Below are 27,864 nucleotides of genomic sequence, written 5' to 3'. Positions count from 1 at the left end.
TCTCTCTATATAAAAGTGAAATACCACTCCAGAACCATAAAACCTACAAACTTGAAATTTGGCACATATGTTCCTCTTGCCTTCTAGGTGCTCACTAAGAAAGGATTTTTCAAAATGATCATCAGAGCATTAGTATTTTGTATATTATTATTAACACGCTCTGATGCTAAGGAGTTCTATTCCCCCTCCCCATCTGAAAAGAAATCTCTTCCAAATGCAAAACACAAGCAGAGGAGAGGAGCTTCAGTTTCAGTTTTAGTTTCACAGCAGCAACCAGCTTTAGTACAGAACAGTTAAGCTAAGCCACGGCCAGGCTCTTTGCTGTCTCCTTCTTGCTCACAAAGCAACTGTTTCAGTTTCCAAACAGCCCTCAACTTTCTCACACACTGACAGGATGCTAGCCGGATGAATGCCAATGGATGCTGGTAGGTACAGATAGAAATTTTATTTCCTTATTTTCCTCCCCCAAAACTAAGTCCGACCACATAGTTTCATAGCGAAGCACATGTATTAAGCTAGTAAATAAACAAATAAACAAACAAATAAATAAATAAATGCATTATTCTTCCCCCAGTTAGAAATCCAATTACTCATCTGCTATTAAGTACTAACAAGGATGCCTTGAATCCTAACTCATATCAGTAATTCTGAATGTTATTTCACGCATTATGCAATGCAAATTTAGGTTTGCCCTCAAATATACATCCAGCAGGAGACTGGAGCTTGTTGTGATGTCCTGATGTACTTATCAACAGGAGGCATGTAAATACTGAATTCATGTTTTATTTTTAAGTATTCACTGGTTCTAAATTATACATAACAGAGATATGGATGTAAGAAAGAAAGTTTCTTTGCAAAAGTTTTTAAAAGAAAAATTTATCCAGTAAACTTATACTTTTTTTTTCTTTTTGTTGCAACTCCCCTTAAATATGATTTTATATTGTGCAAATAATTTCCATATCCATATGGTTTTAATGCTCATATACAGCTTATGTTGTTCAATTATATTTATGGCACATGCTAATATGCATAGAAATTATATTCAGAGATTATAATGAAATTTGAATTGTGTTTGTCCCTGCTGATATTGTCATTAGAACAGAACAGAACAGAACAGAACAGAACAGAACAGAATAGAATAGAATAGAATAGAATTCTTTATTGGCCAAGTGTGATTGGACACACAAGGAATTTTTCTTGATGCAAATGCTCTCAGTGTACGTTTCATATTATTCGGCCTTTTCTTTAAAAACACAAACAGAGAATAATAAAATATTTGGGGTAATATCCAGGGATAGAAAGACCTAAACGATTGGAACTGGAAGATTTTTTAAAATAGTAATAATTTGGACACAGAGTGCTCTTGAAAACACATCCTTGAATATGCACCAAGTGGGCTGACACACTACATTCTACATGGGGCAGCCCTTGAAGAATATTTGGGAGCTGTAGTTGGTCCAGAATGTTGTGAGGGTGGAGTCCTTGGTGCTCTCAGAATTGATTCTTTGTTTGCAGTTGTTTCATGCGGGAGGCAGGCAGGCAGGCAGGCAGGCAGGCAGGAAGGAAGGAAGGACTTTTTATTTGCTTGAAATGATAAACTAATATGAGTTGCTAAGAACTCTGTTATGCCTTGTTCAGAAAATGGGGTTCCACCATGCCATTTTATTTCTGATACTTACGGAATTTACTTTTTACAAATCGTTCTGCCTAATTTTCATTGTCCTCAAATTAAAAGTCCAAGTGGATGTGACTTTTGTAAAATATGTGAAGCCAAGTGTACAAAGAATTATATTCAGAATGGTAAGTTCAGTTTCAGGTTCAGTTTATTACAGTCATAGACCCAGAGACCAGAATGGTAAGTAATGAACTTCCGTAGACTTTGCTTTTCTCTCTGGGGCCATTTGGAGGAATGAGGAGGAAGGGGGAGAACTTGTATCCAGAAACTGACTGAATTGCAAGATTTGAAACTCTGCATCAAATAGTCACATTTTCTACCTAAAAAGTGACATGATTGTCTGAAACATAAGTTTTGGGGGGAGTCTGATTAAATCCCAAATAGATAAGACTGCAATGTTGTTGCAATGAAAAGTGAAACAAACAAACAGTTAAAAAATCGATTGCCTTCCACAATTTTTCCTCACTAGAAGTACAAAGTTGTGTAAACAAAAAAAAAAAATCTTCTTTCACTTTTTAATTGTTTCAATACTTTATAGGTCTCATGTGTTCAGATTAACAAAGTTGGAAGGGACCTTGTAGGTCATCTAGTCCAACTTTCCACCCAAGCAGGATACTCTACACCATTTCTGACAAATGGCTGTCTAATCTCTTCTTGAAAACTTCCCACAACTTCTGAAGGAAAGCTTTTCCATTGGTTGATTGTTCTGTCAGAAAATTTCTTATTTCCAGGTTGAATCTCTCCTTGTTCATTTTCCATCCATTATTCCTTCTCTGGCCTTCAGGTGCTCTGGAAAATAGCTGATGTAATTGTTTCTATATACGTCCATCTTTAACTTTTGATAATAATGTTCAGAAGCAGCTTCTGGGACTGGAAAAAAAGCAGATTCAAATTGGCCTGTTGGCTGTTTATCTAAATATTGGCATGTTTAGGGAATGCTTTTGTATGATTTATTTATGGGATTTGTACGTCAACATTTGTCCCACAGTTGTTTTCCTGCATATATTATTCATTTCCCACAGTGGCGTGAAATCAAAATTTTCAAACGGTGCCATAATTAGACCTTTTTGATTGGGTTTTTCCTCACTTAATTGGATTGTGGCTTTAGGTTGCTGTGAGCTGCCATATTAATTTTTCAAACTAGTCAAGTGGATTTCACTCTATGGAAAATGTAAATGGCAGTTCTTGTGGCTAAATATATGTCATAAGTAACAGACTAGGAGGTTGCCATTGCAATCTAAATTTAATGTACTTGTCAGCATACCTCCAGGAGGTCAAGAAAATAATGTGGAAGCTAGCATATTATTTTTAGACTGCTTCCCCTTTTCCATCTGAGACTGAGGCTTTGGTCCTTATGGGGATCAGTGGAAGAAAGGGGAGAATTTTAATATCCAGAAAAGTCCCCTGAAAGGCCTTCATCTTCTGAGGAAATAAAACCGAGGTCCCAGAGCAAGTAGCACTAAATTTCTTTGCTGCAGTATTCAATCAAGTTATCACTCTCCTATGCACATAAACTGTTTGTGCTGTGGGCATCTCAGCCCTTGCAAAGAAACAAAATCAATATATAATTTTCTTTAAGGGAAGGACAGTGCAATTACATAGAATAACATGAAAATAATGTACATTTTAAGCCAAACAACCTTTTTTAATCCCAGAAAAATAGCAGTGCTATATAATGTGCAATTAAGATTTAAATCTTTAGCGGGTGGCAGATGAACCAGTTTTTAAAAAGAAGGGCGGGGGATAAGAAAATTGAATCCAGTTTTGGTCACCATATTAAAAAAAAAGATGTTGAGACTCTAGAAAGAATACAGAGAAGATTACAAAGATAATTATAAGACTGAAGACTAAAACATATGAAGAACGGTTGCAGGAATTGGGTATGTTTAGTTTAATGAAGGACTAGGGGTGACATGAGAGCAGTCTTCCAACATCTAAGGGGCTACCACAAAGAAGAGGGGGTCAACCTATTTTCCAAAGCACCAGAAGGGAAGACAAGAAGTAATGGATGGAAACTAATCAAGAAGAGAAGCAACCTAAAATTAAGGAGAAATTTTCTGACAATTATAACATTTAGTTAGTTAATCCTCCCTATAGGATTAACAATTAATCATAACTCCAGAAGTTGTGGGTGCTCCGATAGTGGAGGTTTTTATGAGACTGGACAACCATTTGTCTGAAATGGAATAGGGTTTCCTGCTTGATCAGGGGTTGGATTAGAAGACCTGCAAAGTCCCTTCCAATTCTGTTATTCCATGATACTACAACAATGCAGGGGTGGGATTCTACCAGTTTGCATCTATTTGCTAGAACCGGTTGTTAACATTCTAAGCAGTTCGGAGAACCGATTGTTAAAATAAATTACTGGCCTAATCCTGTAAGGAAGGCAGGAAGGAAACATTCTGGTGTTCCTTACAGAAACTGCCTCTCCATTAACCCTTATTACATTCTTGGCAGGACTAGACTTCCTGTCTCAGTGGAGTTTTTTTTCCCTCCTTTGCTGGTACTTTGCTTGTGTGGAGTGACCATTCAAAGTTACAATGGCACTGAAAAAAAGTGAATTATGACCATTTTTCACACTTACGACTGTTGCAGCATCCCCATAGTCATGAGAGGCCAGGAGAGGAGATGTGTGCCTCGATATGAGTGATATTGAGTTGGCCATACCCAACCAATAACATGACCACCAAGCCATGTCCACCCAGTCACATGACCACCTAAGCCACACCCACCATCTAAACCACACCCACAGAACCGGTTGTTAAAAAATTGAATCCCACCCCTGCAACAATGTCTCAGATTCACCAGCCTGTGGATTTTAAACCAGTTATGGGTAGCAGATTTCCCTCCTGTCTTCATTGCAGATGTTGAGGAACTAGAAATCAGTATAAACAGGAACAATTACCAACAGCAATTGACCATCATCAAGATCTACCCCTTGATTTGATATAAGGTTTTGAAGGTAAATTCTCCTCAATCATTCTGCTAGTTTAACTCCAGCACAGCTTTAAATTAGTAAGCTATTTGTTTGGCAAATGGATAAGAATTTTGAAGTTACTTCAGATTTACATACCAGAGCTGCTTTTTCTTCTAATCCTAATTGTTTTTGAGAGAGGATTAAGTGTCATTTTAATTAAATGCATTTATTTTAGTACTTTTAGTGTAAATTTTTCCTGTGTTTATTTTCTACCAGCTTTTATTCAATTTGATGAACAAGAATTTGCATTTGAGTTTCTTCTCAAGGAGAAGCATTTTAGATAAGATAATGTAGTTAAAGTATGATATTTGTTGTATTGTTTTTATACTGTTCTTGATGTAGACTCAGTGTATTTTAAATCTACCAGTTATTTTTAGTGGTTGATAGGTGGCCAAAGAATGGCATATTCAAGTATGCCTTTAGAAGTCTGCAGCTGCCCTACCATTCTTCCATAAAATCACCCCAAAAAGGAATCATGTACAAATTCCTTCCACTGGATTTTTTAAAAATTTGACCTGGAAAATATTGTTGGTTGAAAATGATGGGAAAAAAAAGCCAGAACAAAATAAAAAATTACCAGAAAGCATATTCTTTGCTGCCACCAAATATCAATATATCAGAAAGAAGATAATTTCAAAACAATAATAATAATCTTGAAGTACCTCAAAAATAAAGTCAAGAAAGAAACGTCACTTTTGCAGGTGGGCAATATGGTTGAAAAATTGCAAGAATGATTAATTTGTCTTTCTGGCATGAAAAAGAAGTGGGTTGCTGTGTAAACATAGAAGTTCTAACCACAAAGAATTCTTGGAGTCTTTTCAGCAAAACAAACTTTCAAAATTAGATGATAGGAATGGATATGGAACCTGGACAACCCTCGGCAACCATGCTTATCACATTCAGGAATTATAGAGTTGTAGTGGCATAGGTCTTCTTAATAAATATTAATAATAATAATTACACTTCTGCACTTTTCATCTCAGAAATAGATGTTTCTTGCTGGCTGGCAGTAGTTATTGGTATATCATGGGCAGTGGTACATGTAGATATTTAATGGAGTCTTGCAATGCACTGACTACTTTGCCAATTGGTAATGTTTAATATTATATTTAAAATAGATATGAAATGGTCAAGAAATAGTATTGAAAAGAGCAAACCAATGTTCCCATCAAACCAGTGGGAATAGTATTGAACATCACAGCTGCAAGATAAATCTTTGGTAGATGATTAACAGAATAATGCAGTTGGAAGTGACCTTAGAGGTCTTCTAGTCCAACCCTCTGCTCAACTCTACATCACTTCAGACAAATTGTTGTCCAATCTCTTCTTAAAAAACTCCAGTGTTGGAGCACCCACAACTTCTGGAGGCAAGTAGTTCCACTGATTAATTGTTCTGTCAGAAAAGTTCTCTTTAGTTCTAGGTTGCTTCTCTCCTTGATTAGTTTCCATCCATTTCTTATGTTCTGCCTTCAGGTGCTTTGGAGAATAAGTCAACCCCCTCTTCTTTATGGCAGCTCCTTAGATATCATAACACTGCTATCATGTCACCCTTAGTCCTACTTTTCATTAAACTAGGCATAACCAATTCCTGAAACTGTTTTTAGCCTCTAGTCCCCTAAACATCTTTATTGCTCTTCTTTGCACTCTTCCTAGAATTTAAACATCTTTTTTCAATATCTTGGAGACCAAAATTAGATGCAGTTTTCCAAGTGTGGTTTTACCAAGGCATCATAAAGTGTATTAACTCTTCATGTGATCTTGATTCTATCCCTCTATTATTGAAACCTAGGACTGCCTTCAGAGTTGGTTGACGCTGATACTTATCCAGGTGTCAATGTCCATGATAGCGACATCGAGGGCATGCATTTGTCTGCTTCTTTCAGAGTTGCCACAAGCAAGGAGAGGGTTGCACCAGGTGCAGGGTTGGTGTGGGATGTTGGGTGTCACAAAGGGCTCATGGAGGGGTGGGATTAAAGAGCGAGGAGAAGAGGAGCAGCTGGCGAAGATTCTTTGTTGGAGCAAGCCTTCCTGGAGGGAGGGGCGTGATTATCAGTCTTTGTCGGAGCAAGCCTTCCCAAAGGGAGGGCTGTGCTGAGCCCTTATACTCAGTTGGAGGGCAGAAGACTGAATGCTGACTAAATCTGTGTCACTGCATGCCGAGTTAGGATAGTTGTTCTACCGACAGTGTGGTTTCTTCCCTTACTGGCTGGGTTCAGAACCAGGATACCAGGGGGTTTCTAGCAGTTACTTTTATACTTTAACTTTTTATACTTTTAATTTTTTTAGTTAATTTTATACAGAAGGATGAAAGAAATAGTGTAATCTACAAAATTAACTGTAACCATTGCAACCAATTCTACATGGGACAAACATCACATCAGTTAAAAACTAGATTCCATGAACATCGATGGGGCGCGAGGGGTTGCCGGAGAAAGCCTGCAGCCTCCCAGAAGACCGGGACTAAGCATCAATTACCTGGCGATCCAGCGCTCATCAATCTGACACGGAATTCATCGGAGCTGCTGTGAAATGAAGGGGAAGCTGCGGAGATTGCTATGGTGGGCACGCGACACGTCCAGCACACACACAGCCAGGCTGGACTAATGAAGGTGGCTGTGAGGAATGCAGGGCTGGAATGAACAGGGGAGCATGGAGGTTTCAAACAGGGGTGACAGGATAGGATAGGAGAGAGATAGCATGGAATAGGAGGATTTGGGTAGCGTAGAAAAGCACAGGGCTATAGAAATGGGGGTGTGATAAGAGAAGCAAAGTAGGTGTGTGATGAAAGAGGCCGAATGGCAGGCGGATGTTAGGAGGGTGTGGCTTTAATCATTCTGGATGGATACTGGATAACCCAATGATGGATTACAGAAGATGTATTTAAAGCGCTGAGAGAAGCTAGCTTTCAGCACTGGCTTTTCACAGATTTTTCCATTCTTACTGCTGTTAATTCTGAGTTCTCAAAATAAAGCAGAAACATGACTGCATCAAAGTGCAAGCACTGTTTGCTTTGTGAGTAACTGCTCAGGAGTTCAGAGACAGCTTAATCTCTACCCACACTGTCACAAAACAGCAACACAAAAATCATCGGCCATGCTACCGCTTGCCATGCTCGTGGGTTCATTGAAGCCTAGCACTCCACAAACAATTCTATCAACAGATACATTGACCTAAGCCAACGTACAAACCCTTCAGAATCGAAATTAACCACACAGCCAACCAGAGACAGCACTGACCTTCAACCAACCCACGCAACCCTTCCCCACCAGCAGTTCACCTTCCAGTGTCCCTGACCTGATATAACCTCTCTATCACAAGATACTGATGACTCACACCGGACCCATCCCAAGGCCCTCACTTGACACACCCACACTTGAAGTCCTTATAAACAGAAGAACACTCACATCCCCTAAACCAACCTTTTGGACCTCAGGGGCCATGAAACTCATAATTTTAAATCCTGCAGACCACAGTTCCTGGAAAAATCCCCCCAAAAGTCTGCAGGAAAATTCCCCACCCTATTTTCCTACCAATCGATCATTCTTTATTTGGGATCGCAAGATACCATCTCCAGCTCCATTCTCAGGGGAAGGGAGGGAGAAAGAGAGACTTTTGGCTTCATGCAAGGAAAGCAGCAGAAACAGAAGTCTTTCTTTCTCTCCCCCAAACTCCGCCAGAAATGAGTCTCGGTGAGACTTGTCGTGCTGGTGCAGCCTCTTGGAGCAGAATGCCTTGCAGGGTCCCAAAGACTCATTTCTGGCAGAGTCTAGGGGAGAGAAAGAAAGACTTTTGCTACTTTCCTTCCATGCAGCCAAAAGCAGAAGAAAGCAGCAGAAAAAAGTAGCTTGGTGGCCAGGCGAGGCATGTGGAGTGAGTGGGCAAGTTTTCCCCCCTTCTGCCCTTTCCCCACTTTCCTCACTATCACATGTTGTTCACAATGGAAGTGACACAAGCCTTGTGTTCCCGCACAGCCTGGATTGATTGCTTTAGAGGGTACTTTGGGGGTGACGTTTCTCTGTGGATTAGTTAAAAATTCCCATTTAGAGAAATTGGTCCAGCAATTTGGAATGAAGACTGATTTAAATTCATGATATTCTATGGAAGACATTGCCTTCAGGTTTCTGAGTATTTATCACATTTATATAGACGTCTATCTCACTAAACGTGACTCTGGGCGACACACAACCAATATTTAAAATAACATCACGACTATAAAAACACTTTAAAAACAAATAAAAACAAGATAAAAAAGATACTGTAAATAAAATACCCATCTAAACAAAATACAACTATTGTACAGATTTCCAATGATATCCCCAAGGTAGTTGGAAGAACTACGTTACTCTTAAAGAATAACAGAGTTGGAAGGGACCTTGTAGGTCATCTAGTCCAATCTCCTGCCCATCTAATCCAATGCTTCAGAGCCTCCCAAAAGTCTAACAGGGATGGGGGTAATTTTGGAGGAAGAATGATGTTCTAGAGTGCAGAAGCCACAGAAGAAAAGCTGTGACATCTGGGTCCCATCAAATGAAACTCTTTAGCAGATGGAACCTGCAACATATTCCTCTTAATGGCCTAATGGAATGGGTACATATGACTGGAAAGAGGCAGTCCATTAAACTGAACCCATTCCATGTAGGGCTTTAAAAATTAAAAGCAGCACTAATACACATCATGGAATGGAGGTGTAACCTGTCCAGTTGTAGAGGCACAAATAACTATCTGTGCAGCTGCATTCTGTACCAATTGAAGCTTTTGGATACTTTTCAGGGGCACCGCATATTGAGTACGTTATAGTAATACATCTTGGAGGTGACCAGAATGTGACCAGGGGTGTCAAACTCAAGGCCCGTGGGACAGATCCAGCCCATGGAGTGCTTAGATCTGGCCTGCAGGGCTGCCCTGGAAACAATGAAGGACCAGCCCACAGTGCCTCTTCCAGTCAATCAGTTCTTCTAAGATTTATTAGCTGTTCCCCTTCATAGCCTCCAGGCACCCTAACAAGACATCAACAGCATCACTTATTTTCACCATATAGAGATGTACAACTGAGTACCATTAGCATTACAATGATCCCTCACCCCATGGTGATGAATGATCTCATAGATGTTAAACAGATGTTCATGTAGATGTTAAATAGAAATGGAGATGGTACTAACTCTGCAGAATTCCATACAGTAAGGGGCACAGGTGGGGCCTCCTATTCCCAATGAACAGTGTCTGGTACCAGCCCTATAGGAAGGAAGAGAACCAGTCCAATACTGTGCTGCCTACTTCCAACCCATGAAGCTGATTCAGAAGAACACCACAGTCAATGATATCAGATTTAGAGTTTTCAGATTAATAGAGATTGAGGGGACTTTATAGGTCATCTAGTCCAACCCCCTGCCCAAGCAGGAGAACTTACACCATTTCTGACAGATGGCAGTCCAATCTCTTCTTGAAAGTCTCAAGTCATGGCGCTTGCCCATAACTTCCGAAGGCAAGCTGTTCCACTGATTGATTGTTCTCACTGTCAGAACATTTAAATCTCTCCTTGTTCAGTTTCCATCCATTATTCCTTGTCTCGTTTACAGGTCCTTTAGAAAATAGCTTGACCCCTCTCCTCTCTGTGGCAGCCCCTCAAATATTGGAAGACTGCTATCATGTCTCCCCTGGTCCTTTTCTTCACTAGACTAGCCATGCCCAGTTCCTGTAACCCTTCTTTATATGTTTTAGTCTCCAGTCCCCTAATCATCCTGGTTGCTCTTCTCTGCACTCTTTCTAGAGCAGTGGTTCCCAAAGTGGGTGGTACTGCCCCCTGGGGGTGGTGGGGTAACTTAGGGGGGCGCTAAGAGGCACCAGGGGGGGGCGTTGGAGGTGGGCCCTCGCAGGGCACAATTCAGGGTGAGAAAAAAATCCCCACCGCCGCCGCTGCATTTGAGGCAAGGCCCCACAGGATCACCCCATTGACTTGCACGCTCCAGTGCAAGGGGCTCAGTGGGGTGATCCTGCGGGACCTTGCCCCGAATGCATCATTGGGAAAGGAAAGCAAACCAGAGTGGCTTTGCTCTCCTTTTCAAACATCCCGCCACCACCGTGTTCGGGGAAAGGCCCCGCAAGATCACCCCATTGACTTGCACACTCTGCATTCGAGCAGCAGTGGGATGTTTGAAAAGGAGAGCAAAGCTGCTCTGGTTTGCTCTCCTTTCCCAACGCTGCATTCGGGGTGAGGCCCTGCAGGATCAGCCCATTGAGCCCCTTGCACTGGAGGCACCTGCCCAAGCAAGTCTGAATGGAGCGGTTTCACGAAGTCAATGGGGTGAGCCTGAGAGAGGGAAAGAGAGAGAGAGAGAGAAAAGGAAGAAGAGAAAGAGAAAAGGGACAGAAAGAAAATGGGACAGACAAAGAAGGGGTGGGATGGAAGGAAGGGACAGAAAGAAAAAGAAATAAAAAGGGAGGGAGGGAGGGAGGAGAAATATAATGAGATATCTATTCTAGTCCAATCAACTGCTCCAGCAGGGTTAGAAGGGAGTGTGTGTGTGTGTGTGTGTGTGTGTGTTATCCTTGTAATTTACCAGTATATTTTGGTTTTGCCTTCTTCAGAATTGGCACTGTAATACATTGGGGAAAAGTAATTTTTTAGGGTGGAGGTCTGGTCCAATGGATCCTGTTTAAGCCTCAACAAAATGTGAGAGCTTCCTGATAGTCTTGGCCATGTTTCGTCCACAAAACCTTTAATTACTGTAATAGAAGCCAAAGATATTTCAATGTGCTGGCAAAGATGCTGGCAAAGATGTTTCAGTGTGGGAAAGGGCCTCTAAACTAGACCTCATTTCAATCTGATGCATCAGGGGTCTCTCTCTCTCTCTCCCTCCCTCCCTCCCTCCCTCTCTCTCCCACTCCCTCTTCCACTCTTTGTTTGTCCCTTTTCTTCCTTCTTTCTTTTTTCTCTCTCTCTCTCCCTCTCTCTTTCTTTTCTCTCTCTCTCTTTCCCTCTCCCAGGCTCACCCCATTGATTTGGTGCACTGCTCCACTCGGACTTGTTTGGGCAGGTCCTCCAGTGCTGCGGCTCCTTGCACTGGAATGTGGCAGTGGCAGCTGCCCAAGCAAGCCAGAGGTCGGTAATTTTTGCTGCAAACAATCACAAAAGCTTTGGGCTGTGCAGAAGAAGGGACACACATGTCAATGCAATTCAGCAACACAAAATAAAGAAATACAAATAAAACAAATCAACAAGAATTGGCAAAGCAACTTTGATTAGATTCTATTCACTTCTAGAATCTAATCAGAGATGCCTTGCCGATTCTAGTCCAATGACCTGCTCCAGCAGGGTTAGAAGGGTGTGTGTGTGTGTGTGTGTGTGTGTGTGTGTGTGCATGCACATGGGTGTCAAAACTCCAAAAACAGGTCAAGTAGTTCTGGGGAGGACAGTCATAAATTAGAACACTTGCTAAGCAACCAGTCATTAAGTGAGGACCACTTGTATTCGGTTTGCCAGTCACCAAACCACTCCTACCCAGTCATGTGACCAGCAAGCCATGCCCACCCTGTCATGTTACCAGCAAGCCATGCTCACCCAGTCACGTAACTAGCAAACCACACCCTCAAATTAGGCCACGCCCACAGAAATTTGAATCCCTCCCCTGGGTGGGGGGCATTGAGGATGAGTTTGTAGCATCAAGGGGGCGGTGGACTGAAAAAGTTTGGGAACCACTATTCTAGAATCTCAACATATTTTTTTATAGTGTGGTGACCAAAACTGGATACTAGGTGTGGTCTTACTAAGGCTTTATAGAGTAGCATTAGTGCCTCATTTGATCTTGACTGTAGTCCTTTGTTAATGTAACTTAATATATCAATGGGGTCAAGGAGAACAAGGACAGATGGGTGGACAGATACATTGCCCCTCTTCTGCTCCCAGTAGAGTTCACCCAAAGGTGCAACCAATGGTATTTCCATCTAGTGTCCAGGCCTGAATCCTGCCTGGAAGGGCCCCAAATAATCCACTTCATCTAGGGCTCACTGAAGCTGCTGAATAACCAATACTATTTCCATCCCAGTTTTAAAAAAATATTTATATGGTTAGGATCTCTTTGTGAAAGAACTCCACATAAAAGATCTTCTTGCTGTGGGAAGACTCCCGCAAATACCAATTAAAAAAAATTGCAGACCTTAAAACTTAACTGATGCCTAAAGCAGCAGGTCTAATTCACCACACATCGATATGACTCAACTAGGAAGCAAATTTGACATTCAGATGATAAATATGGTTACTGAAGAAGAAAAGCAATTTGTCCAGCTATCAGTTTCCCTTGACTAATTAATCTTGGATTTGTCATAAAGAAGTCTTAAAAATGGAATTAGGGTATCTTTTAATCAGAGCAAACATTTCACCACCAGTTCTAATATGACAGGAGACAAGGTCAAGTTGTACAGCAAATTAAATATTATCTTTTTTTTTTTCTTGAAGACTATGGTATAAACTATGGTTTGGAGAAATGACTCTAGAAATCCCAATAAGGTATTTTTCTGGGGGAGATGGAAATTATTTACTGATATTGCATCTCTTATAACCAGTACATGCTGCTATGAAATGCGATGTAAACAACTTCACGAGAGGAAAAAGTTAAGATTAGATTAAAGATAAAAGATATGCTTGAAAAATTATTAAAGGGGTGTGTGGGATATATGTGTGCTAAATATATGTCTCATGAGGACACTAAAATATCTTTTTTCATCTCTGAGAAAATGCAATAAAATAATCTTTGGAGAAATACTGTACCTAATACATTAAAAGTTGTTGAATTAAGTTTTGACTCCTGCTTACTATAAGGCTATGTAGTTTTATAGACAGTATTATGGAAATGAAAAGTTCAAGGAATTTATTTCTTTAGGATTTGGTGATGTTCAATATGAAATAGAACTATCAATTTTAACTTTCTCATGATTTGCCAAATTCAGCTACCTTGACATATGTTACTTGTTAGCAAATAACTCAGCGAACTAAAAATGTGATGTCCATGAAGTGTACTTATGCATCATTAAAGTAATGTATACATGCCCACAATCCTATGCTGATGTTCTAAACAAGCCTTTATAAAACCAATTTTCAAATTAGAATTCCTTCATGACTATACATTTTTATGCGGTGATCAAAACATGGACCTTGAACCTATTTGTAGATTCTGTCAAGATAGTAGAGCGATTCCTGACAAAAGAATGATATCCAGAAACTCATTATATTTGTGATTATATGCGAAGATTGTCTTCACATCATTTCTCAGCCATAAACTAAAATCAGGTGTAGCAGGATTGTTTTAATTGTTACTTTCTATGCTCACTGTTTTCCAGTTGAAACTATGGTTGAGTGTGTCCACGTATTGTGAAATTTCATCCTGTTTTCTGGCTGCTAGTTGGTGTTCATGGATGCACTCTGCTAGTCTTCTGCTGATTTGTCCTACATACAGTAGTGGCTGTTACAATTCTTGCATTATATGCTATGGATCACAGGTGGTATTCAGCAGGTTCTGGCCAGTTCTGGAGAACCAGTAGTGAAAATTTTGAGTAGTTCAGAGAACCAGCAAAGACCATCTCTGACTGGATATTTTACAGTATCCTTCCCCTGCCATACCCACCAAGCCATACCCACAGAACCAGTAGTAAAAAACTTGAATCCCATCACTACTATTGTTGTGGTTAGCTGTCAGCAGGTGCAGATGGCATTGGAGAGTAATGACTCTGATGAGGGGCCAAGACCATCAGGGAGTGGACTGCTTGCCTTCAGAGATTGTGGGGGCTGACAGCAGTGATGAGGAGGTTCCCGAGGAGCCTGTGCCAAGTGCACGTGCACAAAGGATTACTTGGAGGCAAGAAAAATTACAGCAGCACAGGCGACTCGGGAGTAAGGCTGCAAGGTAATGGCCCCTCCCTCAAGAGGATAAAAGCCAGGTTTGAAAAAGCGTTCTTTGCAGACAGCAAAGAAAATCTTAAACTCAACTGGTGGACAACTTAGTTCATGTTTGGAGAATTTTGTAAATTAGTTCTTATCTCTGGGTTTTTGGCAGCCTTGACAAACAACTTGGCAAGGCTCTTTCTTGTCAGAGCTAATTAGTGGAAAGCAGCCTTCAGAACAGAATTCGTTATTAAACCTTAAAAGGTGGAGGCTGCTGCTTTTGTCTGTGTTTGCTCTTTGGGAATCCGGTTGGGTCAGAACAGCCATGGATGAGTATGTTGTTTCTTAATTTTCTGCGGCAGCTGAGGTTTTTGGTTACTTAGGCTGTTTTGGAAGGCTTTAATTGATTTGTGTGCTACTTAATGCCATGTGGTTGTAATGGTTTAACTTAACAGATAACAGATAATCAGAGTTGGAAGGGACCTTATAGATCATCTAGTTCAACCCCCCACCAAAGCAGGAGACCCTACACTATTTCTGACAAATGTCAGTCCAATTTCTTCTTGAAAGTCTCAAGTGATGGAGCTCCCAAAGTTGTTGGTAACTTTCTGAGAGTGTTTTGATATAAGGCAGTATTATATTCCTTACAGTTTAGGCAGTGGTGGGCTGCAATCGGTTTAACACCTGGTTGTATGAGCACGCGCCTAATGCGCAGTTCATGCAAACACACAGCATTCAAAAACCACCCATTTTAAGCTTAAAAATGTACCTTCTATGTCAGCGCTGGTGAGTAAAACAGCTGAGATGCGGGAATCGCTATGCCGCGGGAATCAGCTGAGCTAAAAAACAGGGAAATATAGGATAGGAAAGGGCAAGGGCAAGTGGGAGGGACCAACTGCTGACCAGAACTACCAGTTCGCTAGAACCAACCCAAACCACCAGCAGCCCATCACTGAGTGTAGGTTTAATCCTTTTTCAATGGGGTTTCCCCAGAAGATATCTTGGGGGCTGATTGGAAATCACAGTGGTCCCATAGCCATTAGGATAAGCTCTGAGTTGAACTGAGACCTTGTTTGTTGCACCAGACCAGACCCCATGGGGGTCTAACCTTAATCCTAACCCAAATGACTTTACTATTTCCAATGGTGTTTTCCCATGCAATGTGCCTAAAATCCTTGGAAGGTCTGACAGGAAAGCAAATCGGTCCTGTAAGCATAAGGAGGCACTCTGAGTTGTATCACAGTGTTGATTTTTCACTCCTTTGCAATGTGCCCAACTAAAAAAAATACATCTTTGGTCTTTTTAGTTGCCAGCAGAAAGGGAGTGGGGAAAGTAGTGCATTTCTTAAATGCTTCAGGTAATTGCTAGGCATCCAAAGCTGTTGGCACACAAGATTATTACTGGAGAGCATGATTGATGACTCTTGGCTATGGATGTGTCCCATTGGAGAATATGCATCCAGGGGGTTGGGGGGAAGGGGGATATGAATGAAGTGTCTTAGTGTCAGCTGCACCCAGGTAACGCCAACATGGTCACTCCTAATAAATCTTTTTTTTTTTTACTCTGAGAGATGCAGCTAGAGACTTATGATTTAAATGGAGGTGGATTTGTCAGAGCCTGACAGGATGTCTTGTGGGGGCTCAGCTCCAAAGCAAACTGGCCCCCTAGGCATAAGAAAGTGCTCTGCATCTATATACCACACAAAAGAGACAATCAAAAAGCCCAAAAGAAAACAAACAAACACCTCCTTACCAGCAATCCAGGCCGATATGAGCAGAGATTGATACCAAGATTAACACTAGACCAGCAATCAAGGGAACAATAACTCAATGAAGGAACTACCAATGGAGACAAACAAGCTAATATTAAACAACAGCTTAACCAAGGAACCACCAGGAACACTCCTACCAACACTGTCAGGGCAAGCCACTAAAATATAAGAACAAACCCCATTCCCTTCTAGCACTGATGATGTTATCTAGTTTGGTAATAAAATATCTACAAGAAAACCATCAAGACCCCTCCAGTTCCACCCTGAGTTATAATTGGTGGCTTTTTTTCCCTATCAGGAATGTTTTGATTTATAGGGACAGAGTGGCCTAATGGTGAAGATGCTCACCTCCCATTTGGAAGGTTGAGAGTTTGATTCAAGGTAAGGGCAGAAAGGGAAAATATATGCTGCAAACTCTGCGAAGTCAGGAATGGCATCCAGCCTCTAAATGCTCAGCTCCACTAAGTTGCCCAGACTGTACCCTGAATTAAGGAATTACAGGGTCATAAAAAAGTAGTAGTGTTGTGTTTATAACATTTTATATGTTAAGTTTTATGTTATAACGTTATAACATTTTCTGGTTGGAAGAGACTTGGAAGCCATGCAAATTCCATTACAGCAATGAACGATGATATAAGTTAAAAGGGAATGCATTGTGTATCTATTGCTTTTTTGCTACCTTTTATTCCATTACAGTTCATAGCATTTATTTTTAAGAAGCACGCACCATTTCAGTACAGCTGGAAGCAGTGGCTTTTGGAGGGAATCCAACAAACCTAGTAAGATCCTGGAACTTGAAGAGGTTAGACAGACAATGTGTTATGTTGAGCTTCTCCTTGGGGCATGTTTAAATCTCCAACAGGATAAGTAATGATGTTGAAGAATCTGATCTCTGATCACATAACAATAGAAAACAGCATGGCTATCTCTAACTATACAGCTGTTAAGAAAAAAAAATCTTTGCTATTTTTCTTCTTCTTGCTCCTGTGGACTTTATAAAATGATGCCACTTGAGACCAAGGTGTGTGGGAAAATGGATTTGTTTCAATTGTGCAATGTCCTGAAATCATAACTCCAAAAAGCAAGGAATATTTTTAGGGGGGAAAATGCACAGCTACCGGAAATTGCTCCCAAATAAGAACTGGGGACAAATTTGTTTGTGTCACCTTGTAAGGCTCATAAAATTACACATTCCCGGACCAGTGGTGGTATTCAAATTTTTTTACTACCGGTTCTGCGGGCATGACTTGGTGGGCATGGCAGGGGAAGGATACTGTAAAATCTCCAGTCGGAGGTGGTATTTGCCGGTTCTCTGAACTACTCAAAATTTTCGCTACTGGTTCTCCTGAACCTGTCAGAACTGGCTGAATACCACCTCTGTTCCAGACCAACATATACCCCAAAATCCAATTTCCTCCAAAATTTCTCTCAACTTTGCATGTAACATGTTGTGGGTCTCAAGGGTATGAAATTGTCATTGCTAGAGGAAAGTGCATCCAAACAATCATCTTTGCATGAAAATAACACAGAATAATGATGTAATGCATTAGGGAAAAATACATAATTGTAAATGTAACACATGTGAGACAAAACTGTGTCCTGGAAATAGGAGCACCAGGAAATGCAGACTTTTTTTTTTTTGCTGTTTTATGATTATTGCTTATTTTCAAATGAATGCAGGCTTATGACTAGAAAAATGAAAAGCTGACAAAAATTGATATTCAGCCCTATCTCAAAATGACTACTGTTATAAGCTTTGTGCTAATATTCCCTAGATCAGTTTTCTTCCTTGTTCCTGTTTATTGGCTATTTCAATTCCGAGCTCTATGAATCAAAATACATTGTGCAGCTCTTCCATTTCTGCTGCCTTAACATTTATTTTATGGAAAGAAAACAGATGGAAGAAGCAGTGGGATGTGAAAAAATTAGAAATGGGAGATAAGCCCCCTACGAGTCCATGTTTGAAGAAAGACAAATGTGCAATAAAACATCATCTGCTTATTGCTGCATCTCTCCTTTGTAGCATAGATTTCCTTATCATTTTGCCATAGATTTTCCTATTATTCTGCACCGTCATGCAGACACAAAGAGCTTAAGAATTCAATACTCTTTCTTAAACCTTAATTGGCACTTTGGTGCCTTCAAGCTATTACCCTGCTTTAGATTCTACCCGTGTCAGGGACGCCTGAAATCAGGGATACCTATGTGAGGAGGACAGTCAGAAAAGTCAAGATGGCTGTTACGATCTTGTGACTGTAGTAATAGTTTATGTTTCTGGGTGTATCGTTTAGAGATTTAGCCAGGTAGAACACAGGCACTCATGAACCAAAAGTACACATATAGATTGGGTGAAACCAGGCTTAATTGCAGTAACTGTGAGAGGGATCTTGGAGTCCTAGTGGACAATCAGTTAAATATGAGCCAGCAGTGTGCAGCAGCAGCAGCCAAAAAAGCCAATGCAATCCTAAGTTGCATTTACAGAGGTATACAATCAAGATCAAGTAAGGTACTAATACCACTCTATAAAGCCTTAGTAAGACCACACCTAGAGTACTGCATCCAGTTTTAGTCACCACACTATAAAAAGATATTGAGACTCTAGAAAAAGTGCAGAGAAGAGCAACCAGGATGATTAGGGGCCTGGAGGCTAAAACATATGAAGAACGGTTATAGGAACTGGGCATGGCTAGTCTAGTGAAGAGAAGGACCAGGGGAGAAAGGATCACAGTGTTCCAATATTTGAGGGGCTGCCACAGAGAGGAAGGGGAAGCTATTTTCCAAGGTACCCGAAGGCCAGACAAGGAATAATGGATGGAAACTAATCAGGGAGAGATTCAACTTGGAAATAAGGAGAAATTTTCTGACAGTGAGAACAATCAATCAATGGAACAGCTTGCCTTCAGAAGTTGGTGGGAGCTTCATCACTGGAAGCTTTCAAAAAGAGACCGGACTGCCATCTGTCAAAATGGTGTAGGGTCTGCTTGGGTGGGGGGGTTGCATTAGATGACCTACAAGGTGCCTCCCAACCATGTTAATCTGGATCTGTATGACAAGCAGCAAAGCCATACTGAAATGTTATGGATTTCAACCCCAAATCAGTGGCTTAATGACAGTGAAGATAATCTCTGCTCCAGTGGCTTGAGTCCTAGCACTGTGTGGTGGGGTGAGCTCCCATTGCTCGCCTCAGCTTCTGCTCACCTCACAGGTTGAAAGCACGTTCTGGGTGAGAAGATAAATAGGTACCACTTTGGTGGGGAGATTAGCCAGCACTTCTTGCGGTGATTAGGATCTTGCTAGCTCTGAACCTTACCGGTTTTGGCGCCCATTTGCAATGTGGCTTCGGTGGAGGAAGAAGGTCCTTAGAATGGCACTGCCAAAAAAGCTGCTCATATTTCTTTCGTGAAGCTAGCTCACCCTCCTGTGGCACACCTTGAGAAGCGCGCAAGTGTGTACCTACAGAAACTGGTAAACAGGCAGCCAAACTACTACTCTACATTAGCACTGTAACCTTCTGACTAATCTAATAAAGCCATATGCTAAATAAATAAAAAAAAACCTCAAATAACAAAACAAGTATAAATCACGTGACCTATTGTATAATCTCCAGAAATGGATTTCTAACAGTCTTTCTGGGCTATAAAACATATATGAAACAAAAGGTGCCTTTTTCAGGAAGCAGAGGGACTTTTTTTTTTTTTGAGATGTTTCACTTCTCATCCAAGAAGCTTCTTCAGTTCTGACAGGATAGTGGGGAATAGAAGGCTCTGACACTATCCTGTCAGAGCTGAAGAAGCTTCTTGGATGAGAAGTGAAATGTCTTCAAAAGGAAAAAAAATGCCTCTTGAAAAAACACACCCTTGGGACAACCAGGAGCTGGATGACTGAAAATCTCTACAGATTTTAAAAATTTTAAAACAACGATTAATTGCATATGTTTTAAGCAACCTTTCACTGGGATACACAAAGAGATAATCATAACTGTTATTCAAAAATCTACATATATAATAAATAGCGATCTCAACTATTCATTGCAATTCTGATACAGATTATTGGTTTAGTCCATTCTCTAAGGGCTCCAGAAAGCTTCCTAATCCAATCTCTAATTCTAAAATCTCTCCTATTAGGAGAGCATTGACCACAGACAGGAAGAAGATTTTCATTTTGGTTAATAATATCCCAAAGTACCTTTGGCTGGTTTAGAGTACTGATTTATGATATTTGATGTACAAAGATACCAAGCTAATAGGTACCATTTGATAACTTTCTACCTTTCCACCAAAGTCAGTTGAACTAAAACTGTTACTGTCTCCTCTTCAAATTCTTGATCAAGAGATTAAATATAGTAAAATGGCTAAGGTATCTGAGGTATATAAATTGAACTCTCCATTTCATCATAAGAATCATTCGATAAATTCAATAAATTAGAGCCAAGCATTCTTTTTTTTTGTCTTTTTTTGGAAAATAAAATCAGTTCATTAGAGAAAAGGTTTATAACATTTATAACATTGGGAACTAAGAAAAAGAAAGAAAGAAACAATCAAATGCAGCTTTACAAAACCACACCGCAGATTGCAAGTTATTACTTGCGATTCAAAAATCAGAAAGAAAAAAAATGCACTGGGGAAAATCCAGAACTAACCTTATACAGTAAAGGCATATGTCCAAGTTTCAAAAGAGCAATTTTGCTGGATACATTAGTAAACTGTTTAATTCTGAGCAAATCTCCTGGACTTCCATATTGTACATCAAATACATCAGCCTAGAAAAAAAAGAAAGATGGATTATTGATTAGCATATTCCTTTTCTATATATTAAGAATGAATAGACAGAAGTGTTATGGTTCGCCAGCAGCAGGTGCAGACGGCAGCGGAATCAGACAGCGGGGAAGAACGGGGACCAGTCAGGGAGTTTGGAGAGGATTTGGACGAGGGTCCTGCATCTGATGCAGAGATGGGGCCAGGAGCATCTGGGAGTGGGGTGCTGCCTCTGGAGCCTCCAGAGTTTGGCAGCAGCGAGACAGAGAACCCAAGGGAGCCTATTCCCAGTGCGTGTATGCACAGAGCTGTTAGAAGGCAAGATCAGCTGAAACAAAAGAGGCAACTTGGGAGTAAGGCTGGGAGGTGATTGCCCCTCCCATAAGGTATAAAGGTCAGGCAAAGATGACCAAATCTTTGCAGGAAGCAAAGTATTTCTTTTGGTTCTGGTTCATTCTTGAACCTCTTTGTACTTCGACTGGTTTTTTTTTTTTTAGTTCATTTGAGACTTCTATTATTGGCAGCACTTCACAGAAAAGAAAGATGGGTGCTTATCTCGGGGGACTGTTTGAGATTCATTACCGGCTGGGAATGAAAATAATTCCCAGCATTGCAATAAAATAAGTCTTGTTTTTAAAATAAGTGTGTGCATAATTACGGTTTAGGAAGTCTTGGTTAGAACAGATGGTATCCATAGACATCTGCGTTATTCACATTACTGGTATGGTAATCACCTGTTTGTCTTTACATGTGACTAAACCCATCTCTGTTATTTTGTCATTTACATATTCACAAAATGTTATTCCCATGGACATCATTTGCATGAGCACATTAAACAGCTTATGCATACACATGATAAGTAGAATGCACAACAAGCTACAGCAATACCACCATATTCTTATCATTGCCTCATTATAGATCTGCAGGTTTATTTCTAAAAATGGAAATGTTCTTCCACTTCAAACAGAGGACAATTCATAGCTCACTGATGAAACCTTGGAAGAATGATACACAACAGCATGTAAATTTCCCATCTCCTCTCCTCTAAATTCCTCTGAATCTCACTCATGTATTGTTAGAGGCTCTTCCCATTTATTATTTTTATTTGTTCATTTTTATACGTTTTTTTAAGCAAATATGTAGTCCTAAATACACAAGCTTTCATTTAGCCTGAGAAACATGATCATATAACATACATAAGCATAGTGCTAAAAGTCCATTAGAGATGGGTGATATTTTACCACACTCTATAGGACAATGTGGTAGGTGCTTCACTAGTGGATAGAGACAATGTGTTGACCTTTTATAGCAATAACAATAGCAATTGCATTTAGACTTCTATACCACTTCATAGTGCTTTACAGCCCTCTCTAAGCGGTTTACAGAGTCAGCATATTGCCCACAACAATCTGAGGTCCTCATTTGAATAGATGGAAGGCTGAGTCAACTTGAAGCTGGTGACAATCGAACTGCTGGCAGTTGGCAGAATTAGGCTGCAATAGAACATTCTAACCACTGCATCACCATGGTTCCATTTATGGTAAGAATGCCTCCTACCTCCTACTCTGAGGAGTTTTTTTAACCCATTTGCTATCACACAGGATTCCTGTGCTTTATATATAACTGTGTTTCAAAAGTTACATGAAGGTTGTTGTGCAAATTATCTTAATATGATGCTTTAAAAATATTTGCTTAATATGTTTCCTGTGAATAGGGTGTTATTTCTGTTAATTATGTTTGTATTCACACTATGTTAATACACTTTACTTAGGCATACACACATGCATACTTACTCCCAGATCACACTATTCATTTTCAGGGTAAACAATCTATGAAAGCAGATGGAGGAAATAGTAAACTAAATAACTAAAAGCAGATGGAGGAAATAGTAAACTAAATAAATTAATAGTGTGATAAGACAGGTCAAAGGAAATATGACTGATTGTAGCCTTTAAAAAAACATCATATTATGCCTTCAAGTCAGTGTAGTTTTCTTGGTAAGATTTCAGAAATGGCTTATCATTGCCGGCTTTCTAGGGCTGAGAGAAAGTGACTGACTCAAGATCACCTCGCCAGTTTTGTGCTTAAGAACTAGAATTCCCAGTCTCCCAGTTTCTATCCTGATGCCTTCATTACTACCCCAAATTGGCTCTCAAATGTAGCATATATTAACATTATTCCAATATCAGCCTCGTTATACAGTACTAAAATGTAGGATAGTGTGGTGGCTCAGTAGTTAAGATGCCACACTTGTTGGCTTGAAAGCTGACAGCCCAGGTTTGAGTTCTGAGCACCATTCAACAGGGTGAGTTGAATCCCATCCTTGCCCCAGCTCCTGCCAACCTAGCAGTTTGAAAGCATGCAAATGTGAAACTGTAGAGATTCTCAGTTATCCTCAGTTATCCTTTTTTCAGGAAGCAACTGGACTTTCTTTGAGGATGTTTCACTTCTCATCCAAAAAGGTTCTTCAGCTCTGACAGGATAGTGGGGAATGGAAGGATTCTTTGCAGAGAGCTGGTCATTTGCATCCTTTTAGAGGGCCGTTGAAACACTTGGAGGATTATCTGTGTCCTCAGGGTCACCTGAGTAGTGCTCCTGGTTCCTGTAGTCTGCAATTTTTTCCTCTGGAAATTGATTCCTACTCCCAAACCATTCAAAGGGTGTTCATCCCAAATTGTGTAGCTAAAGGTGCTTTAACAACCCTCTTAAAGGATGCAAATGACCATCTGTCTGCAAGGAATATAAATCCTTCCATTCCCCACTATCCTGTCAAAGCTGAAGAAGCTTCTTAGATGAGAAGTGAAATGTCCTCAAAGAGAAAACAAGAAAGTCCAGTTGCCTCCTGAAAAAGCACCCTAGGGACATGCAAACGTGAGTAAATAAATAGGTATTACTTTGGTGGGAAGGTAACAACACTGGCCACAGGACCACAGAAATGTCTTCCGACAGTGCTAGCTCAATGGCCTTGAGATCAGTGGTGGGATTCCAAAACTTTTACTACCAGTTCTGTGGGTGTGGCTTGGTGGGTGTGGCAGAGGAAGGATACTGTAAAATCTCCAGTCAGAGGTGGTATTTTCTGGTTCCCCAAACTACTCAAAATTTTCGCTACCGGTTCTCCAGAACTGGTCAGAACCTGCTGAGTACCACTTCTGCTTGAGATGGAGATGAGTACTGCCCTTTATAGTCAATAAAAGCACTGACCTTTATAGTCAGTAAAATCTGCAGAGACCCCCTTATACGAAAGCCTTCTCCTTATCTTTCTGTTCTCATGCACCATCTTTGCTTGCACCATTTTATGTATCACACTCTTTATTTTTCCAGTATTGCATCACTGCAGTCCAACCATGAATTTCTCAGTCTTTTGCTTTTTCTCCATTGATTTATGTTTCCTTCAAATATTTGTTTTGTGATTCCGTCTTCATTTATTCTCTTTAAATAATCAAACTCATTCAATTTATTTTTCCATACTGGATCATTCATTTTTATTTTCTTTCCACATTTATTCTTCTTTATTCATTTATATTTGTACATAATACCTATTTCTCATATGCTACATTACAGTATGCATACTCTGTCTCCCTCCCCCCCTCTCTCTCTCTCACACACACACACACACATATATATGTGTGTGTTTCTCCAACAATACGGCCTCCACCAATAGGAAGGCCCAGCATGTTTTATCGGCACAAAATCAAATTAAGCCCCTTCCCCCAAATTAAGGCCTATATTAAACATACAAAATGGGGGGGAATGGTTGGGGGGGGCGGGCTTGCCATTAGGAAATACTTTTGTTTCATACCCGGATATGGTGCTGGCTGCATTGACTTTGGCGTTGGTGGGGCACTTCGTATCAGGAGACCTTCCTCCACCGTTGCTTTCCCTTCTCCCTTGCTGCTGCGGTGTTTAGAGCAACGCTGCAGCATTTGGTGCAGCCACGCGCAGCGAACCAGGGCTCCTCCCTGCAACTGGAGCCTGGCGGAGACACTCGGCTTCAGGCGCTCCTGTCGCTGCCTTCCCTTCGACTTCAAAGGCAAAGCCAATTATTTTAAAAATGACACCCTACTACCAGTACAACAAAGCCTCCCCTTCCTGAGAGGGCAGCCCAACCCCATGTGGGGAGGCAAATCTCCTGGGGCCACAGCGCAGGATCGGCCCAGCCCAGGAGAAGCACCCAGCCACCATTCCTGCCTGGCACTGGGCAGAACATGAAGAGCTTCGCCTGGGGCACCCAGCGCAGCTGACAGGCGGGCCCTCCTGCCCGGAAGCAAAGCTCTCGCCAAGGCAGCGAGCGCCTCCCCACTGGACTCATCCTCTCAGGGCCATGCCAAAGCCATGCGGACTGGACAGAGCCAGGAAAGCAAGCCATGGGTGCGCATCCACCTGCCAAGCAAAAGAGCCAGGCCGACCCAAGCTTGGCTTCCTTCCCAAGTCCCTCCAGCCCAAACCCAAAGGGGCCATCGGGGAGGCTGCCTGAGGCAGTGATAGCACCCACCCATCCATGGACAGGGAGACAAGGCAATGGCCTGCGCCGCATCCTCCTCTGAGCTGAGCCCCGCCGAGTCAGCGTGTCTGCCTGATGCCCATTCTTTTGCAGCATTTGGAGATGCCGGCTCAATTGGAGATGCGTGGGGACAGGGACGGGCTGGGCAAGGGGTGGAAAGGACAGGCGGCTTCGGGCTCTCTCCGCTGGCCGGGGAAGCAGCATTGCTTTTGTTGCTTTTTGCTTTTGTGGAAGCTGTTGGCTGTCAGTACTTTAGTCAGGGTGCATAGTTCAGTCTTTTGTGTGTCTTGTCTGCCAGGTGTTTGGTTCTGGCAATTAGTGCTTTGGCCACGGAGTTTATCTGTGCTGAGTGGTGGGGGGGATTGGGTGTTGAGGTAGCAGTTGGTGTGTGTTTTCTTCTGGTATATGATGTGTCCTAGTGTGCCATCTGTTTTTTTGTAGATTAGTACATCTAGGAATGGTAGTTGTTTGTTTGTTTCCATTTCCATGGTGAATTTGATTTTGGGGTGTGTGCTGTCCTTCCCTACATAAGTGATAGCCATCTGTTTACTCGGAGCCAAGATGCACTAAAAGTCTCCAATACAGGAAACACAATGTTGCCAGCCAATCAGGACAAAAAAAAAGCTACAAAACAGACAGAAGATATTAGAAACACCAATCAAGCAGAACACAGCAAACTCCAAGACCAATAAAGACTCCCTACCAATCAGGATGAAGAAAAAAACATTCTGGCACAGCAGTAGGCTAGCACCAAATTTAAAACAGAAACGGCTGTCAAAGCCTGAATCACAGATGAACACTATACAGAAGCCTGATGATGGCAGATGAGATTCTGCCGGAATGTTGCTACAACTTTAAAAGCACAACTATAATGACGTGGGAAAATACCCAAACAAAGCTGAATCCCATACATATAAATACCTGTGAAAATTTAAGAAAACACACACACACACACACACATGTATGTATGTATGTATGTATGTTTGTTTGTTTATATGCATTTGCAGATTTGTTTCCCTTCCTTTATAACTTGCATTTCCCTACTAACACAACTTTTTCCTCTTTGATACATTACTTCTCAGATCCATCATCTTCATTACCCCATAGTATCTACTTAATATTCCCAGCAAATCATTTGGGTTCTTAGCCAACAACACAGCATTATCTGCACACAAAAGTACATCTACATTCACATCCCCAAGCACCTCCATTCTAACATTACCATATCTATTCTGTTCATTATGCTTGAGGGGAAAAGGGGAGATTACTCGAGGTTGTGTTATACTTGGGGGAACTTCCTTCTGGCTCAGTTTCTGCTATGTGCATCTGAGAGACAAGCTTGTAAAGAATATCCAGGTATTCACCTGTGAAAATACATGGCAGATTGTCTGGTTCTCCCCATTTCAAACATTTGGAACAGAAGCATAGCTAAAAAGATTGTGGTTGTCATTTTGAAGATGGAGTTCTCACAGCCACAGAGCATGCAAACCTCTGAGTAAAACATTCAGCTGTTTAAGTAACTGAAACAATCTCACACATTCCCATGTGCTCCCAAAAATAAACAAATCACAAAGGGAAATACAGCCAGGACTTGAAAGAAACATTCCCAAGTGCATCTTCAGGAATCATACCAAGATCTGTCAGACTTGCCTGAGACAATTCTTCCATCCCATAAAATATTCCCAGGCACTGCCATAGGAGCCTTAGGGATGAAACTTTCTTTAATTGATTTTCTGCTTTAAGAAATTATGGCACATTTCGTAACTGTTTAGATTCACAATGCCTGGTAACATATGGAGACTTAGTATGCAACTTCACATGACTGTTAATGTAATATGTCCAAGAAATCTTTTGTGAAAACAAATTCATTCTTATTGCATTATGCACATTATCCTAAGTTGGCTTTTACAGTGAAAAGTCTCTGCTAAGAAACAAATGGACTTTTGATTTAGTGGACTTTCATTTATCAGAGACTTCAATGCAATGGACAAAATCTATTTGTGTATTGTATGTTGCTGTAAATTCAGATCTGAAAAATCCCATCTTCCATTTTAAAATATGTAAGACTTATGAAAATGCTCATGCATATAGCCTATATATTCATGGGAGTTTATGAAATGGATTTACATATACACACACAAATACACACACACACACACTGTCAGGTTCCAATAATTGTACTACCTGACCAAATTCAGGCTTCACACACACACACACACACACACACACACACACACACACACACATTTATTAGAAATACACATAGAAAAATATCTATCCATCCATAACATACCTGACCCATCATATATATA

The 27,864-nt window shown here is 40.9% G+C and overlaps 1 protein-coding gene across 21 annotated transcripts in view; it reads right to left on the bottom strand.

Moving 5' to 3' along the window:
- The window catches only part of NAALADL2 (N-acetylated alpha-linked acidic dipeptidase like 2), a 608,345-nt gene that overhangs the window by 322,448 nt on the left and 258,033 nt on the right, over positions 1-27,864 (bottom strand). For all 21 annotated transcript variants that reach the window (XM_087933480.1, XM_087933485.1, XM_087933494.1 and 18 more), the window contains one exon: positions 20,937-21,056. In XM_087933480.1, the coding sequence (XP_087789606.1) occupies positions 20,937-21,056 (120 nt within the window). The remainder of the gene's footprint in view (positions 1-20,936; positions 21,057-27,864) is intronic.

The sequence above is a fragment of the Pseudonaja textilis genome, chromosome 4 (genome assembly GCF_049901715.1).
Source record: "Pseudonaja textilis isolate UNSWEBS1 chromosome 4, rPseTex1.2, whole genome shotgun sequence".
NCBI lineage: Eukaryota > Metazoa > Chordata > Lepidosauria > Squamata > Elapidae > Pseudonaja > Pseudonaja textilis.
The sequence above is the reverse complement of the archived record's forward strand: the minus strand, read 5'-3'. Positions and strand labels throughout refer to the sequence as shown.